General features: G+C 35.4%; 2 protein-coding genes across 2 annotated transcripts in view; both read left to right on the top strand.

The window, feature by feature from the left end:
- The window catches only part of LOC121408044 (L-fucose kinase-like), a 62,839-nt gene that overhangs the window by 12,807 nt on the left and 31,221 nt on the right, over window positions 1–18,811 (top strand). The window contains exons 4-13 of the mRNA XM_041599358.1: window positions 3,657–3,707; window positions 4,411–4,545; window positions 5,084–5,260; window positions 5,850–5,959; window positions 7,375–7,465; window positions 9,008–9,197; window positions 9,922–10,055; window positions 10,806–10,910; window positions 11,756–11,815; window positions 13,050–13,172. Of these exons, the coding sequence (XP_041455292.1) occupies window positions 3,657–3,707; window positions 4,411–4,545; window positions 5,084–5,260; window positions 5,850–5,959; window positions 7,375–7,465; window positions 9,008–9,197; window positions 9,922–10,055; window positions 10,806–10,910; window positions 11,756–11,815; window positions 13,050–13,172 (1,176 nt within the window). The remainder of the gene's footprint in view (window positions 1–3,656; window positions 3,708–4,410; window positions 4,546–5,083; window positions 5,261–5,849; window positions 5,960–7,374; window positions 7,466–9,007; window positions 9,198–9,921; window positions 10,056–10,805; window positions 10,911–11,755; window positions 11,816–13,049; window positions 13,173–18,811) is intronic.
- LOC121408045 lies at window positions 13,754–18,344 on the top strand. The gene is made up of 4 exons (XM_041599359.1): window positions 13,754–13,831; window positions 16,659–17,345; window positions 17,784–17,912; window positions 18,231–18,344. The coding sequence occupies exons 1-4, from the start codon at window positions 13,769–13,771 to the stop codon at window positions 18,342–18,344; spliced, it is 993 nt and encodes a 330-aa protein (XP_041455293.1). The 5' UTR covers window positions 13,754–13,768.

Genomic DNA, 18,811 nt, shown 5'->3' with positions numbered 1-18,811 from the left:
ACTGAGATGAGGGACTACCGGGGGGGGGGGGGGGGGCACTTCCATTCACGAGTGGATACGATGGGGTCTTGAAAAGCACCCTAAACACGTAATTTCCATATTCTGAAAATGCACCCCTTAACAAGTATTGGCATGTGAAACCCTACCCTTAACAAGTATTGGAAACAAAACGATACTCTTGGCAAATATTCCCTAAAATGAACCCCTTAACAAGTACAGGAATGCTTTATTGTTACAGGTCCTTCGGTCGTCGTCTTTACCTTCTATACCTCACGCAAATCGGACTCTAAACACGAAGTGTTGGGGCAAAAAGGAAATCCTTTATAAAACATTTTAATTTTGTTTTATCTACCACGCAAATTCAACCCTAAGCACGTAATCTTCCTAGCAAATTAGATACCCTTTTTTCATTATTTTTGTGTTTTTGACACCCTTATCACGTTACATACGTAATGTGCCCTGTCGTGAAAAAGACATCCCTTTTACTTGTTTTTTTGGTTGCGCGTGGTATCCACTCGTCAATGTAAGTGCCCCCCCCCCCCCCCCCCCCGGGGGGACTACATGACCAACACTACAGTAAACTGATCAGTTTAATTACCAGGGGTACTAATGTTTCAACATTTTTTTACAAATAATTGTAGGTCAGTAAATAAATGAAAAATCCAACACCATATCTAAATGGATCCTTTCTTTGTTTGCTCACAAAATTATAACAGTTTTAACTATAACATTGGTGTAATAAGCTACACTATCCTTCAACCAAATATCGCTTAGGCCTATAACAGAGAATTGTGTATATTACGCATGACTGAAATTTATATTATCCAAAGACTTCTCATATTACAATGCATCAGTGACAAAGGAAAATTGTAGCACAGAGCTGATTCTTTATGTTGATAATACAGATGCATCAAAACATGTCATTAATGTCCTTCAGGAATGTGCATAAAGCTCTGCCTTTCCTTACATAAAAAACCCAAGCCCCCCCCCCCCCCTCTCTCTTGAAACCCCAAGAGAGGTATTTTTTCTGATACTAAGAAGGGAAACCCTAGTCACTTAGCACAGGCACCTTTTGTTGTGATTTGTGAGTGATCCCATAGATTTGTGATTCTAATGCTTACTACAGTACAGTTGCCTGTACTGTTTCCAGAAGAAGAAGTATGGGAAGCCCTTGAAGTATACAGGTTTTGCTTTTAACCAGTAAGCCCAGGCTGGGTTTATTTTTGTGGGGGAAGTAGCCAATGGCAGAAGTGTATATATAAATCAATGTCAAATCGTTCTTCCCCCACCCCCCCCCCCCTTGCAAAAATGGCTAATAATTTGCATTTGGGAATTTTAATGCAAAAAGCAAGAACTGGAGAGGAGTGAAATGTTGTTGAAAAGGGTTGTTTTTTTTTTTGGCCTCACCTGCATAGCAGAGCAAGAATATAGGTGCCGCATATCCGACGGCAGCATCGTCGTCAATATTGAAATTTCAACCTAAGGTTAAGTTTTTGAAATGTCATCATAACTTAGAAAGTATATGAATACCCTCTAGCGATTATTTCAATCCGCAATAATGAACCTATTTAGTATATGAATCTAGTTCATGAAACATGGATTTAATGGTAATCAAGTAGAGGAGAGTGGAGTGGAGGTAATTTAGGCCCTGGGGTAAATAAGGCCTCCAGCTAGTTTTTAGCTCACTGCTCAAATTAGAGTCGAGGGGATTGCTGTTTTTATGTGGTATTTGGAACAGTTCCTTAGCATACATATCTTGAGCTTAAAGAATGTTTCATAGCCAATGCACATGGCTAGAAGAAGCGCAACCCAGCAGAATCTCAAAATCAAAATTGAAAGTAGCATTGCCACTTTAGAGAGGCGAGTATTTTCCCCAGCAGTAATGTACATCAAGTTTAATCTTAGTTTACTTTTGTAATGCATTATTGTACATGCCAGTACTGTAGTAAAATTCAGCAATTTCACTATTTTTTCCCGCCTGGAAGCCTATGAACCTAAAATGCCCTATGCCTGTGGGGGAAATGAGTCCCCACATATTAAAACATAATTAGCACTGTATGGTTATATCTACACAGTAAAGTGTCAATTTTCAATAGAACATGTAGAAACATAATAATATAACTATGACAGGTGAAAATGCAATTCAACAACTATTCTTTCATGATAATGGATAGGATTAATTGATAATTCCATAAATGGGGACCTTTGGGAAAATAATGAAATATTAATCCTGTGATTGTTACAAGTAAGTGTTTGGTGATTGTATCAAACGAACTGAACAAGTTTCACTATTTTGAGGGGGCAAATGAGGATCCCTGACAACAATGTCATGCCCATTAAATATGCTTAATTTATGTGTATTTTTATAAATTCACATAAAATGTTCTTCTTAATTGTCGACTGATTTTGATTTTTTTTTCTTCAATCTGGTAGAACTTCATGAGGTTCACCAAACTTCTTCACAGAATTTTGACATTTTCAGTAGAAAATTATTTATGCGAAATTTATTCGTAAATCACAGAAAATGCCTCTTCTTCTTTATTTGTTGACCGATTTTTTTTTTTTCAATCGGGTAGAGCTGCATGAGGTTCACCAAACTTGTACACAAAATTTTGAAATTTTGTCTAGAAAATTATTTATGCTAATTTATGCAACATTTATTCATAAATCACAAAAATGTTTTTTCTTCATTTGTTGATCAATTTCAATTTTGTTTGCTTTATATGATAGCTCGAGGTGGTGATACAAAATTTCAACACAGAATTTTGAAACACATGAAATATGCAAATTTATTCATTTTCAAAACTCACAATTTTTTTTTATTTATTTGTTGATTGGTTTTGATTATTTTCGTTCCATCTGAGAGCTACATGAGGTTCACCAAGGTTCTACACAGAGTTAAGAAATTTTGACAAGAAAATTATTTATGCTTAATTTATATGAAATTTATTCATAGATCACAAAAAATGCTTCTATGTCATTTCTTCATCAATTTCAATTCTATATCCTTAATTTATGTCACCAATATAATTCACTGCAGTGTCAACTGGGCTGAAATGAAAATTGTGTTAAATTTCGTTGCGAGATGCCGGATGAGCTCCACATCATTGATGTGCTAATTGAAGATTTTCTTAAGGAATTCAGATCAAGCTATTATTTTAAGTCATATGATCAGTTCTTTTCAACAGTTAAAAACAAGAAAAGTATTTGCAACTCATACCACGGTCACATTTGATCTACAGCGGCCGTACAGCGAGTCAAAAACAGCCGTTTTATTCATCTTTATTCAAGCCACCTGTGTCATGTATGTATAGCTAGTACCAAAAAAGTGTTAAAACGGCTCTTTTCAACTTTTAGAGTAAATGTGACCAAGGTACTGGTCATTGCACATGGTGGAATGCCTAATACATGTACATGTATATGATAAAGGATGAACACATATCTTTATATAGACCTATGTTTCACAATCACCATTCGACTGCACAATGGGTAATTTGATGTTCTATGTTGACTGTTTGGTGTTAGGGTTGGCCTGATCACCCCAGCACCAAATTCAATTTATGAATACCAGTGATGTCATTTTAACAATTTTTTTTTACAAACTGATATGATGTTTGATAAAGATGAAACATTTTTGTCATTCTCTTTATGTCTAGGTTGTAAATAGTGATGTTTTGGCTGAGGCTAAGATCTTGATTCTTCATGTGGTAAGATAATTCATTCATTTATTTTATTTTTCAGTTATATTAGCAGTGCTATTATTTTTATTGAGTTTGAAATGAAATCTTATTTGTTCTTGTGTGAAATAGTTGCCCATCAAATTTGGATAATTCATGTCTGAAGTTTTTTTTTGTAAAAAGCATATTTAATGTCGGAAGGAAATATCAATTCAGACAAGAAAAATTAGAGAATGATCCTCTTTATAACTGTGGAGCATTTCTTTCTTATAGCTTTATTATATGAAAATAACAGTAGCAAAAATTGAATGTATTCTTAGAGCAGATTTTTCTTTTGATGTCTGCACACATGTGTTTTATATAATTTGAAGGATCAATAGCGCCTTGTTTTATTATTATTGTTGTTTATATAATTTATCGTTCATTATTTTCTACCTGCACTGAAACATTTTATTTCAAATATTGATGATAAGCAACATCTATAGAGCGCTTAATACAAAGTTCCTTCACGCTTCACGTTGTATACTATTACCCCTGCTACCATGACTAATCTGATTGGGTCCTCAAGCATTCAAGGAATTTCTTCCTACTGGATACCCATTTACTACACCTGGATAGAGAGTGGCCAATGTAAAAAAAAATCAGAACCCGCCCCCCCCCCCCCTCCTCCCGTATTTGTTTGTTTGTCAATTTTATATATTAATCTGGTAATGTTTACCTCTTTGTCTTGTAGGGTGAAGCCTTCCCGTTTGATCCGTGTGGTCGAGGGTTTGTAACCCTTCCCTGCAAGTATAGTAGCAGTGAGACAATAGGCTATGATGGACTCGTTACGAACATTGATTCAATCATCCATACAATCTCAACCAAGGTAGATACTTCTGGCATTCTGTTCATATAGAATTATTGATTATTTGACATCATGTTGATTACCATGGTAACATCACGGACATGGTTCAGCAGTCAATCAAATCAAGGATTCGATGGTAGTTAATCGCAATGGCAAAGTTAATAATTGTGGATCTTTATAAACCAGGCCTCAGTTTTGGCTCCATTTGTGGGATGTCAATTGTCAAACTGTATCACCATATTCAATTAAGAATCATATTGAATATGTTAAGAGTGAATGATCACTGGGTTAAGTGATTAAGAATCTTATTTGACTTTGCATATCTGAGCTGCTCAAACTGTCATGTTTAGCTTTGAGGTCAGATTCATGGCTCAGAAAGCCCAGTGAGTTATCCCTACATGTATTTGTTACAGAAGCGTTTCCTTTTAACAGAATAAAGTGAAATGTTTTATATTGAGTTATAGAAATTTCATTATGAATTTGTTTTAATTGTCACATTTCCGACATCTCAACATAGATGAAGCCTTGAATTCTCATTTTCTGTATCTCCTTCATTCAGCTGAGCGTGGAGAGTCCAGCTGGAGTATGGGTGTCCAGTACTGATATGCTACTGACCATACCATCAAGTGGTCAGAAGATAGACTGGTCATCCAGTGAGGACAGTGCTTATATCTTTGCAGTTCCTGCCAGTGATACCTATGCTAAGAACCATGGTGTTATCAAGTTAAATCAAGAGGTTGGATGTCTATATATTTTATTTTTGTTATTGGGTGTACTTTGGTACAACAATTACATCCCCAGTAATAATTGTATTTGTGAAGTGATGATGAATAGGTCAATCCTACCAGCAAATTTCAAGTAATTTTTTGGAATTTTGTGATTTGTATTTTTTCCTTTCCACTTCAATTGAAAAATTTAGTAATGGGAATGCCATTCAACCGACATGACACAATCAAAATGAATGATTAAATAATGGATTGAACTAAATTATAATAAACAGAAATAAAATTAATTTGATTCTATTGATTCCTGAACTAAATGAATAAAAATGATAGAATGAAGTGCAAATGTGAAATTAATAATAATAATAATAATATGGAATAATATAGAGTATTTCTAAATTGCCAAATCCACATTGATTATGTGCTCAAGGTGCTGCATAAAGGAAATAAGAAAATGACATGGAGCGGGAAGAGACAAGGATAAAAGAAACAGTCATGACAATGAGGGGAAGTACTGGAAGGCAATTTAAAAAAAAAACGACGATACAAGGATGGTCCATTACATGGAATGCTTGACTGTTTTTTTTTTATTTTTTATTGCAGGGTTTTGTTGATGATATATTCTACAAGCCTGTACCAACCCACATGAAGCAATGTACACTACCCGATGGCAAAGTTTCTCTGGTCTGTGGTGTTGTTTTCTTTCCCTCAAGGTAAAACCAAACTGTTTTGATATTCATCTCCACATGTAGTAAACACAAGATTCCTTTGAAATCACAAGCATTTGCTCAAGAGGGTGGTAGTAACTTTGTGCAAGCTTTAATGTGTAGATGAGAGTCACCACCTTTGCATGTTAAGAACCCACTGCACTATTCGTATAAGAGCAGGGGGAAACCCCGGTGTAGTGGTCCACCTGCACTCCCCCCAATCAGTTATAACGGGAGAAGAGACTGGCGGGTCATAGTGAAATGATAATAATGAATAATTTGCTAGATCTGCATATTACTACAGAAAGATAGTGACCCATGAATACAGTGGTTTGAAATCAATTTTATTATCAAGGTGAGTGTGACTAAACTGACCCATTTATGAAATGGTTTTGGTGGGTGTTTGAAAAAGCTGTTCGTTAAGTTTATGCATGGCTGAAATTGGTATTTAAGTGCTTAGCAGCATATGGATATATCATTTCATTTTCATGATTTATGAACCACTTTTATATGGAACACCCACAAGATGAGTGTTTTTTGAAGAACTTGCAGGGAATAATTTTCCTGGTATCGCATCGCAATATGCTCCACATTTTTGAAAGACTACTATGCATGAAGTCTTTTGTATAGCATATTTTTTTACATAGGACTATACATTACTTTATAGTTGAGAGCTTTTCTCCTATGACCAAAAATGCTATTCAAATTAGTATGCAAAATTATTCCCTGACTTGTCAGTTGTTTGATAACGCAAGTCTCATTTTACGTGACAGTAACCATAGTAACAGTGCTTCTCTGCAAATAAAATCAAGAAAGGTTTTCAGATGACAAATGTTGATGAAACAGTCCCTAGGTTCATTTCTTAGAATGATCTGGATTCTCTCTTGGGAAAATGACAATATCATTCACTTATATATTTTTCTACTTTGGGGAGAACTTTTTTTAAGGATACAATGATGGGCTTCAAAGAAGCTTGACCAAAAAAGGTTGAGCTAGTATTCCCAACTTCTATAATTCATACACTCTCTGATGTATGCAATTTTTAATTCCTTCTCCCACCCCAGGTGGTTCCTGGAGGCATCATGTTTTCTGTCTGCTTACTTCAATGAGTAAATTTTTCTGTTCCTGAAGCTTTGAATTGGTCTGGCAAGCATTATCTTTGTAAATATCTTTTGATTAATTGGAATTATTATTCCAATGATAAATATGGGACAGCTTTGGTGAGAATTTTGAATAACAAATAAATTATAATAATAAATAGCAAAAAATGGTTCCCAACTTGACTGTATTAGGTGAATCTAAGCACATACCAGTATACTGCACTTTTGTTCTGAAGCATGCCAATAATTTTGAATCTTTATAATTTTGAAACTTGAGGATGTTATTAACGATTGATTTGTGTTTTGGTTTATTCTTCCCAGAATTGCTGAGAAGCTTCTGTCATGTCATGTGTGTCCCCCTCTCGATGCCTGCACCTACATGGGATTAGACAGTGGTGTCAAACCTATACAGGTATCACTCACCTTGGCAGCATTTTTTTTTTTTTTTCAATTTTATTTTATTTACATTTTCAAATAATAAATCTAACAAATATATACATTCATAATATACAAAGCAGAATAAATGTCTTAATAGATACTTCAGTTACAATTATAGGAAAGTGATCAGTAAATGAATAAGTTGTACTTTGAATACACATTTCGATGATTAGTAATTACAGGTCATAATTAATATGTCAAAATGAAAATGAGAGACTTGTTAAAAAGCAGAGCTTGTGTTGGTAAGCTTGCCCCTCTGGAAATAAATTGTAATCTTAACCATGGGTGATTAAAAGTAGGGTAGGGTGAATATGATCATATACTGTATAACGAAGAGCAAAATAGGTCTCATGGAAGGACTTGTCGGATATTTTATCTGACAGTTACCATAGTAACATTGCTTCTTAATATCTAGGAAAGATTTCAGATAAAAGTTGATGAAATTGTCCCTTGGTAAAAGTAGTATTTTCCAAGGAGCCAATTCCACATGAATGATGCTCAAAGCACTGAGGAGAAGGTGAATTATATATATAAAGATATAGGAAGTGACAGCGAATGGAAATGACTGGAAGACAAAGAGTTTTGAGAACAATATTTGGGATCATCAGCATTTGAGATGTTACTCATGTGATGTTTAACTTGATTCCACAAGGGAAGATCCAGCATGTGCAAATGAACGATACCCAGTGATTTCTTAGATTTTGGATCAGCAAGCAATTTGGAGTCTGAAGATCTTAAACCTCAAGGAGGATTGTGTGATTTCAACAGATAAGCATTTTAATATAGGGCAGATTCATTCATACAGTTAAAAACACACTAGCGTTACACAGATAAAGATGAATGAAGATCACTCAACACAATAATAAAATCCCATTGTTATCAAAGAAAGCTAAAGGATTTTTTATTTGATTATGATTTTTAAGGGGATGGTCTGGGCAGAAAAATATATCTAAATAGAGTAAAATTCAGAAAGCAAAATGCCGAAAATGTCATCAAAATCGGATAACAAATAATGAAGTTATCGAGTTTTAAACTTAATCAATATTTTGTGAAAACAGTTATATGCACATTGTAATGACTATTCATTAGTTAGGCTGATGATGTCATATCCCCACTTTCCTTTTTCTTATGTTATCACATGATATTATAATTGTTTGATTTTTTTTCTGTCTTAGTAGAACAATTTTGAATAAACCTGATTTCATATAATAATATACAAAAGAACAAGTGGGGATATGACATCAGTAGCCCACCTAATGAATATAAAGATATGCCTATAACTGTTTCACTGGAATAATGCAAATCTTGAAAATTCAATTATTTTGTATTTTGTTATCCAATTTGTATCATATTTTCTATGAATTTTACTCTATTTATTGAGATTTCGATATTTTGCAACCTGGACCACCCCTTTAATGAATATCCTAGTTTGAGACTTGATCATGTGCTGTCTCTTACTGTGATATCATCATTATGATCATAAAAATCTTTACTTTGGACCTTATTTTTATTTCAGATGTCACTGTTCTTTGATTTCATCCTACCGATTGCTAGCAGTAAAGACAAAGAGGATTATATTTCTGGGGAAAGATGTAAAGCATATGATAACTCGTTGCGCCCTCAATGGTCCGAAGCAGAACTCCAAGTTAGGAGAACAGCCAGGTCTGTCCTGTGGAATCAGTTCAGAGGACTCAGATTGAAAGGAGGTAAGACCTAAAATAAAATGTTTATTTGTCGTTCCAATTTAAACAAAAAATGGTTCTGTCAGTCAGGTTTTTTCTTCCCACATCATGGATACACCATTTGGTAGGTTTGACAAGGGTCATTTGGGTTACTGCAAACGAACTATTCTTGCCTAAGAGGACAGCTCCCATTACACACTCTCAGACAAATTAGAGATATGCACAGAATAAGGAATTCTCCCCGCCTAGTTACACCTGCTTTTAGCAAGAAGCATTACACAAATGACAGGCAGCAATGTGGCAACACATGGCAACCTGTTTTCTGTTGTTATTGCTTTATAGCACCGAACAGAATGGTTGGGGTGTTGTCATTGTTCTACAATGGACATGATTGTTCCAAATTTTGTGCCTTAGACATTTTGGTAGTATTCTCAGGAGTTAGGCTAGGACTTAAGTCTAAACTCTAAATCAAGAATGTAAGTCCACACTTTTATGGAATAGTGGTTGATGGGTGGAAGATGTAGATGGCTTGAAATATTGGAAGTTCCAACCTACCAGTCATGGCAGTTTATTTGAATGTTGCCAATGCACTATGATATGTCATATTTTCACCTTATTTCTGATTTTTTATATTGACATTTCCCATTTTTCTATTTTCATCTTCTTAGTCTAAATTTTCGATTTTGTCACAAGTAGTTTGGCTCCTGAAGCAGTATATTTGTCTTTGACTTGTCTTTGTCTTTGACAGTGGTGTTAGAGGATGGTCGCCATGACTACCAAACTGTGAATGCTGCCATGCATCTCCGTCATCTTGTAAACTGTCCAATGAGAGTAGAAGATGATAATTTTTCCTGGTCCAACACAACTCACTGCTTTATTGAGGTAAGTTTTACTCGTCTATGATCATTCAAATTCAAGTTTATTCGACTAAAAAAGAGTTACAACATGAAATTCACAAAGAATATAATAAGGTAAAATGTAAAAATAAAGTGAACTATCTGTTAAAAATGATTGGGTAATTCATATGAAGATTCTGTATATTTCCTTATAGACAAAGACAATATCATGAAACCATTGATGAGTGACTTTTTGGCCTGAACTTTTGTTACAGTGTGCCAAATTGATGCTTGTTGCCATGGTTAAGTACGCTATTTTACTCATGAGTCCACTGTTTGAAGAGTAGGCTCATTCATTCAAAACAGTGGACTCATGAATAAAATAGCATGGATAACCATGGCAACAGGCATCAATTTGGTGCACTGTGACAAAAGCGCGCATCAGCATTTGACATTTTTTTAATATACGCAGTAAATAAGCATAATTTATACAGGAAATCTGCATAAACCATGGGTTTAAACGATGGTTTTAATAACAACCTTTGTGAATTCAGGCTCCTCTGTCTCCACACTGAGGCATTATGTGTTGTCTGTCCAAATTGAAAATTGGCTCATGTATGCATATGTGAGTGAAGATGATCTCAGTAGACTTTGGGGTTATAAGGTCAAAGGTATGGAGGTCCTGGTCTGGCAGTGGTTGAGGAATAAATTTGGACTGCTTGAGGTTGAGATTCCATGTAGTTTAATCATAATTTTCTCCTGACGTGTTGCATTTTTATTTGTTTTGTTTTTTTAGGAAGGATGTCTTTTACTGGATGATAGTCATGTGATCAACTCTATCGTGGGGTCAGGGGTCAATGTTACCGGCAAGTCAACCATCATACTACACAGTCATCTCCAGGTAATTTATTTTTAACCAACTTTATGAAAACAAATAAAAAGAATATGATTGTATAATTTAAACAGGATATGTAGAAGAGCAATTTATCAGACATGTTCCATAAGAAGTGTTGTAAGAATTAAGCATATGTGAAACTCGAGAATGAATTCCAGTCTGTGTCAACAGTGCAAGAAGAAAAGCAAAATGAATTGCTTTTTTTTTGTCTAAAAAAAACATGTGACTGTAATATTGAGAAGATGTTCCTCAAAATAGTTAAGGTTTGCCTGTTCTGAATGACAATCTGATAGATATTACATTAAAAGAAAATGAATCATGTGATTGTTTGTTCAAAAGTTCCTCAAGGGCAGAGTATTCAGGCTTGTTTTGTAACCTATTTCTTGTTAGTGCTTTAAAATTATAATACTTTTGAATCTTCAGGGTTGATATTTTTGTTCATTTTCTATTCATATTCTGGCATTACTCAGTTCAGGAATTACGACTTTTCCTTACCTTTATTAAACAACATTTTTTTCCTGAAATGCATGAACATATTCTATCTGGGAGGTTTTTTTAGTTGCCTATGAATTTCTTTGATTTTTATTTTCTTTCTCTGTCTCTCTCTACATGATACTTGAGTCAATATGTCCTCTTACATAGGGAAAAGCAGAAGAAGGAACGAAGAGGAACAGAGCTACAAGAATAATTTCAGATGAAGAAGGAGAAATTAAAGGAGGACTAGAGAAAGGGGAACAGGGGGTCAGAAAAACTGAACACATTGTATCATTTGAAATTCCACTAGGGAATATTTCATATAATTCCAAGCCTCTTAATTATTTGTTTCAATGATTTCCTTAATACTTTTTCAGTGCAAGATGAACATAGCTAAGGATTCCTACCTCATGAATATTGATAAAGAGGCCTCAGAGGTATGTGATTTACATAGTCAAAAATTGTCATGCTTTCATTAAAGCCAGTAGGTAGTTACCTCAATAAAAAGTTTGTTCAAATGAACTTTCCTTTGTTTTATTAGGTTAAGCAAATTTCAAAGCAAGATTTTACGTAAGCATTCTTGGTATAGCAGGATATAGAAATTGCATCGACCAGGTTCAGGTTCCTTGTCAGTTAACTGAGCAAAATGCAAATGAAGTGATGATTTGATAGGCTATTTCATTCAGCGATTGATCACTAACCATTGTTTTACGAGCCCAGGGGCCCGTTGCAGAAAGAGTTGCGTTTAAACGCAAGCCAAAAAATCAATCGCAAGTCTAAAATGCGTGCTGTTGATTAGTCAAAAATCAAGTTGCGCATGATTTTTAGAGTTGCGATTGATTGCAACTCTTTCTGCAACGGACCCCAGATGGCTCGAATAACACATCAATGAACAATTTGTTCAATTTCAACTTTGAATGCTTAGCATGCTGCTATTACAATGTACTTGGCCAACCGCTAAATACCAGTTGCTAATTGACGCCTTGTTTTTTAGCGGATCTAATTAAAAAACACGATTCAAGAATTTATGAATATTCAAGACATGGAAGTTGGTGCTTATCTCATTAAATATTGAACCACCATGCCTGATCATACGCAGAATGGAACTCCAAACTGGTCAATATAAACATGATGACATTGCTTTTTGATTGCTCAATAATAAAGAATGACACTCAAGCACAACCAGAATGATATCTTGTCACAAATTTTAAGTTTTGAGTTTGTCATGGTCAAAGGTCCAAAATTACAGAAACATTTCAATAAGTATACATTGAAATAAATTTTTCTCATGATAACTGAAGGGATATTTAAAGAATATATGTTAAATATGTTCATGCATGCATGAACATATAAGAGTGGAGATGATCTAATCACATGTGGGATTGATAAAGGTCAATGGTTAAAGATACAATGTAGAAGAGGACATCAAATAAATGAAAATTACACATTCTAACCTAAACTAAAGCACCATTTGACAAATTAAAGTGAAACTTGTCTCATTGGTTCATTTGAGAATGGCACTAATTGACCCAATCTTTCATAAATTTTGTTGGCTTGGTGTATTAATTCTTTTTTGGATAGCAGGATATTTATATATATATAAATTTCAATCTAAAGAAGATGAAATCATTCTGATATGTTATATTTGTATATTACTTGTTTCTTTACAAGGAGCTTGAGAATGTTAGTCTACCAGACAGCATATTCCTTCAAGGATTCAACCTATGCTTAGGTCATTATCCTAGAATCAAGACCAGGGTCTATACAGTCATGGGAAAATTTGACTCTGTTATGGTAGGTAATTTCCTTGCACATATAAAGGATCACCTTGTTATTTTTTGGTACTTTTTAATGCCTTTGCCCAGTGTAGCTGGTTGCTGTAGGCATTTCGTTCTTGAGTTGTCTGTCTCTCCGCCCATCTGTTCAACCTTATTTTGATATAATTTCAGGACTTTCCACAGTTACGCTTGTGTGCATCATGATCTGCTCAGATTTTATGCTCTGGGCATGGACCAATGTTTCTTAAATGTCACCAACATTTTTGAATAGTTTACTCTGAAGTGCAGCAACGTATGAGGAATATGACTTCGAGTTCGAATAGATGGTAGAGTGGTTTGGAATTTTTCCTCAATAGATACAAATTCTTTGGCGCAGAGGAGGGTTAAATCTTGACTGAATGCAGTTGAGATTCTATTAAAGACCCAGACCTGACCCGAAAATGATATTGACAAATTACCTATCAACGTGAAGAATAGGAATCAAGGATCACAAACATACCCTCAAAATGCGATTTACTTGGATATAAAAAGAGTAATTATGTCCGCAATCTGTGAATCGCGAGCTTGCTAAACGGCCGCCAGAGACTCTTCATCGTTTCGTTTTCTCCGGTGATGTTGATGACGTCACGTTGTGTAAGGCACGAGCAGCACTCTGTTAATTTGCATGTGAGTAAGGTAAGTTTTCCAAGTATTTGTGTGTTTTCAAATAGTGATTTCGTGTAGTTCTAGTATGTTTATTAATAAGATTTCGTAGCATAAGTATTAATTTAGCAATTCACTTTGACATGAATAATAAAATCTTGAAATTAATGATGAATTTGGCCGGAAAGATATCAAAATCGGTGGCGTTTCCTTGCTCTGGCCCCTCTGCTGCTGGCTGCTGCACCATGATGAGTGGCCGGGGTTGCACCGACTATGAATCGGGGAAAGGGCGGGCCGCTGGAGGTGAAGACGTCGTACCTTGGCTGTTGCTCCTTGCTGAAGCTAGCCTAATGTTTTTACTACTCTACTAGTACCTAGTTCGATCCTTCCGATGAATATTTTATTTTGCCTTTGATTCTTGATATAATTGAGCTGTAATTCCATCATATTGGGAGTTGAAGATATTTTTCATTTGATCTAGGGCAAATTCGTTTGCCCACCTTTTCCAAAATCAGAACTTGAAGTTCAGTGAAAACAATTTTTTGTGAAGTTGTGACAGTGACAGTGCATGGTGTATGAGATTCATATTTTCCAAACAAAGTGTGTAGTATGAGTGAAAAATTTTTCTTGTCAAATCTTTCAAACCAGCACACCCTATAAAAAAATTGTTGCTAGTTATTGCCTAGCATGCCTAGGCTATATATCTAGGCCTATTATGATATAAAAAATTGGTAACATTCTCAATTCCATTTCTGTTATTTTAAAATTCTGATTGCCGTTTTTTTTTTTTACTTTTGACTTTGGAGGAAACTTGTCCTGAGTCTGAGATTAGGCCTTTGTTTGACCTTGATCCATGATCAGGCACGATGAAAGGGGGTTTTTCAGCTGAATTTTTAAAAATCTACCTGGCATAGGCAGTGCGCAGCGGGGGGGGGGGACATGTCCCCCCTAAATTTGAGATGTGGGGGACGTACCCCCCTAATTTTTGTGTTTACAACCTTTTTTTTTTATGCTTGTCAATTTAGTTTCTGTTCTGGGTACCCCCTTAAAATGTCTCTGGTCCCCCCCCCCTAGAATTTACATTGATGACCATTTTTTTTTCTTTCTTTTTTTGCTTGTCAAATTTTTTCACCTGTAGTGTCCATCACAAAATTTAAGGTGGACCCCTCCTAATTTTTTTGGCTTCTGCCGCCAATGCCACCTGGTCTTTAAAAAGTGATGGGGGGGGCTGATCCACCCTCTTATTTCATTATATTTACAATTTTGCGTCATACAATATTAGGATAGGGGTACTGTTCGTTCCCTCTGCATATATGCCTGTCTACACTAGGATATACTGTCTGTCATATTTTATTTTCATGCATTCATATTCTATAATACATGTATAAGCTCATGGAATGTTGTCTCAGACCTCCAAAAAATGGGGTTTGCAAGTTTTTATGCGTGCTTGAGCAGGAAATCAGTAATCTCATCCCACATTTGATCTTGGCTGTTGAGCACGTGATTGCAACCAAAATATGTCCATGTATTAACCCTAAAAAGACTGGGGGGGCTGATTCAGCCCCCCCCCCTCGTCAATTTTCGCGATAAATCCGCCGCGCAAAATTCTTTGACCGCGTCGCTCGCTGACTTTTTGCTTTCAAGTCACGTGCAACTTTTGAGACCGAAATTGTGATCCCCGCATACCTGGTTCCGAAATTACGTAACATTTCGTAAGTGCATGCAGACCCAAAATTACTCAAAAACGTGAATTTGTGTACAAATCCAATGCAAATAGTGTTTTAAGCCAAAATTCATAATTGTATCATTTTTCCTTTTACTGCTTAAAATAAATTAATTTTATCTTTTTTATGGTCATAATAAAGTCCCTAACAATTTCCCTTGAGAAAACAATAAAAAACAAAAAGTTGAAAAACAAAAAGTTGAAAAACAAAGAAATACATAAGAAATTTAGAAAACAATAGAATACATAAGAAAATAAATGTGATGTTGAAATTTTAAAAAATAAATTTGATCAGATGCCTATCTAGAGTATGTGAAACAAAAATTAGCATTTCAGGGGCATTATTTTATTAATTAGAGCAAACTAATGATTTTACGCATAAATTAGCATAATTAATGAGACATGAGTTTTTTGCACAATTTGACGTTATAATTTTGTAGATAATGTCATGGGTAACGCGTGTGCCAATTTTCGTCACGATCGACGGCCGAGATCATAAGGGGGGGGCTAAATCAGGCCCCCCCCCCCGTCTTCTTGGCGTCGAAATAGCCCAGTCTATTTAGGGTTAATCATGGCATGTTTTACAATACTGTAAGGTCAAATTCTATGAAAAATCACATTGCTTATTTTGCTAATTATGCAATTTTTGATTTATGCGTGAAATCAAAAGTTTGCTAATTATTAGATTGTGCCTTTAAAGTGCATTTTTGCTTCACACATCTCTAATATTTTATTGTTTTCTGAATTTCATGTTCTTATTTATTGTTTGGGATTTTATTTTGACCATAAACAAGATTAAATAAATTGATTTGATCAATAAAAAGACAAATTATAAAAAATAGTTATACATTTACGAATTTTTGCTAAAAACACTTATTGCATTCGATTTGTACACATATTCATGTTTTTGAAGAATTTTTTGTCTGCATCCACTTACCAAATGTTGCACAATTTTGGAACCACATACCTGGGGATTGAAGTTTTGGTCTCAAAGTTGTATAAAGTGAATGAGCGCCACGCTCAATTTTTTTTTTCTAAAAATTTCCAAGGGACTGAATCAGCCCCCCTCGTCTTTTAAGAGTTAACCTCCTACTCTCCTGTAGTTAGTAAAATCCATGTTATTTTTTTTTCTCATAGACTACAACTATCGAATTCATCATCATGTCAAAGCGTGACAAAGGAGGAGAGGATCCTGGAGGGTCAGGAGATGTACCAACCAAGAAGATAAAGCATGTAGGAGGGAATAGATGTGTTCTTTATGGATGCAGCAACACAATGTACAATGGATTTGCTATCCATGAAATGCCAAAGCAGGGATCAATCAGACGAGCATGGATCAATTTTATCCAGCTGAGGCTAAAAGGATTTCATGCAAACGAGAGGGCCCGTGTTCATGTATGCAGTGGGCACTTTCAGAGGGAACAATACGACCAGTCACAAGTGATGCAATATCAGTATGGCTACAGAAAGCTTCCGCCCCGTCTGCTCCCAAATGCTGTCCCCAGACTTCACCAAGCTGTACAGCCATTCCCTGCGGACTGGTTCATCAAGGAGTCTATTCCTCCGGCAGAGCCAACACCGACCACATCTACTCTCACAGTGGCATCATGTAGAAGTTCCGACACCAGTACCGTGCATTCTAGTTCTACCAACATGACAGTTGCGTTTCTACGCAGTGAGAAGTCAAATACAAGTACTAGGAAGGAAAATGAAATCAAAGACCCTCGGCCAGTCACATTAGCTGATGCAAGTACTTGTATGTCTCCTACGCTGCCCAGTACTGGTGGAAGCAAGCGGAGAACATCTTTGTTCAGTAGGAAGAAGGTATGTTTAAGGCAAAACATTTATGCCTTTTGAATAATGTGTTAGACCAAAAAACCTAGAAAATTTATTGATTTTACAATCAGGATTTTTTATTGCTGTTACATGGAAATCAAGTTGTGAATACTCTAACATTGAAATGTTTACAGTGTGTAGCATGATTCTTCTATGTCATCAAATGTGAGACATTGTTGAATTACATTTTACATGTTCATTCATATCCCTCATCAGACGTGATTGCATGCAACTTTATATTCTCAGATATATGAAAATAAGTTACGATATTGAGCTTTAATTGGAACTCAGAGTATATTGTACTTTGGACTCATGCTAGAAATACTTTTTAATATACCAGTTCGCAATTACGTTAGAATGTCTGTCAGTAAAATGTCATATAATTACAGTTTTATTCAAAATATTGTCATTGCTATTTCATTTCAGGAGGTCTGTAGAATAGCAGAAGAATATGCAAGGAAGGAGGAGGAAGAAGCAGCACGAGAAGCAGCAGCACAACAAGCTAGGAGGGAGCAAGAGAACACTAAGGCTGTTCAGGTTCAGTTGTTTCCCGATGTAAGTAAATGAAATAAAGATGTTTTGTGGCAAACCAAAGTGTCATATTTGCAGTGACACTGAAGTTTGGAATTCAGTCATTGCCTTTTACTCAGATTTGTTTAAATTTGTGTGTTTTATATATAGATATATATATCTAGGTGTTTTCATTGTCTGCCTAGATTACCCGTAAGGATTTAATCGGAAAGGGGGTGGGGTGGCATTTGTGAGTTTTACATCAATCTGTCTACCTCTATTTTTTTCTCTCCCCCCCCTCATTTTAAATTATCTGTTATTTAATATTGTTTTACATTTACACATATTAACCTGTCCCCTCAGATGGTTGATAAGCAGTTTCAAAAGAAACCAAAGACGAGGACTTGTGCTGTGCAGGTAAAGCCTGCCAAACCTCCAAAACCTATCAAGCCTGTTACGAAAGAGAAAGGTGAGTAGTCATACACTTATTATTTATTTGTGTTGTATGATATATTTATGGGTTGCATGTACCATGTAAGGATATGGAACTCATACTCTTTATTACTTTGCCAAATTTGAAAAATAGATAAGAATGCAATTATACCTTGGGGGTCATATCATAATGCTGGTCCTAATTTACGAGTGATTTAAAGAACAACTGGTGATCCATTCTGGTGGTACAAGTATGTAAATGAGGTTCATCCTTAATATGCTCATTGGTGATTATTTAGCACATAATAAAGGCTTGTCTGTCAACTTCAGAACAGTTTTATGAAACACCCACCTGGGTACATAATTGGCCCAAAATTTCTCTATATTTATAGTTGTCAAAATGTATTCCAAGCACTAACAAATTTGGAATTAAATAAAAATCAAAGTAGAGCCCCTATTATGTAATGCATTACAGTCCAGTTTCACCATGTTCTTGATATAGGAATCCAGGT

Source organism: Lytechinus variegatus, chromosome 2, assembly GCF_018143015.1.
Source record: "Lytechinus variegatus isolate NC3 chromosome 2, Lvar_3.0, whole genome shotgun sequence".
In the NCBI taxonomy this organism is placed as follows: Eukaryota; Metazoa; Echinodermata; class Echinoidea; order Temnopleuroida; family Toxopneustidae; genus Lytechinus; species Lytechinus variegatus.
The sequence above is the reverse complement of the archived record's forward strand: the minus strand, read 5'-3'. Positions and strand labels throughout refer to the sequence as shown.

Coding starts and splice junctions, on each gene's coding strand:
- LOC121408045 (XM_041599359.1), top strand. CDS start 13,769: ATGTTGATGACGTCACGTTGTGTAAGGCACGAGCAGCACTCTGTTAAT. Junction 13,832..16,658: donor TTAATTTGCATGTGAGTAAG/GTAAGTTTTCCA, acceptor TTTTTCTCATAG/ACTACAACTATCGAATTCAT. Junction 17,346..17,783: donor CTTTGTTCAGTAGGAAGAAG/GTATGTTTAAGG, acceptor ATTTCATTTCAG/GAGGTCTGTAGAATAGCAGA.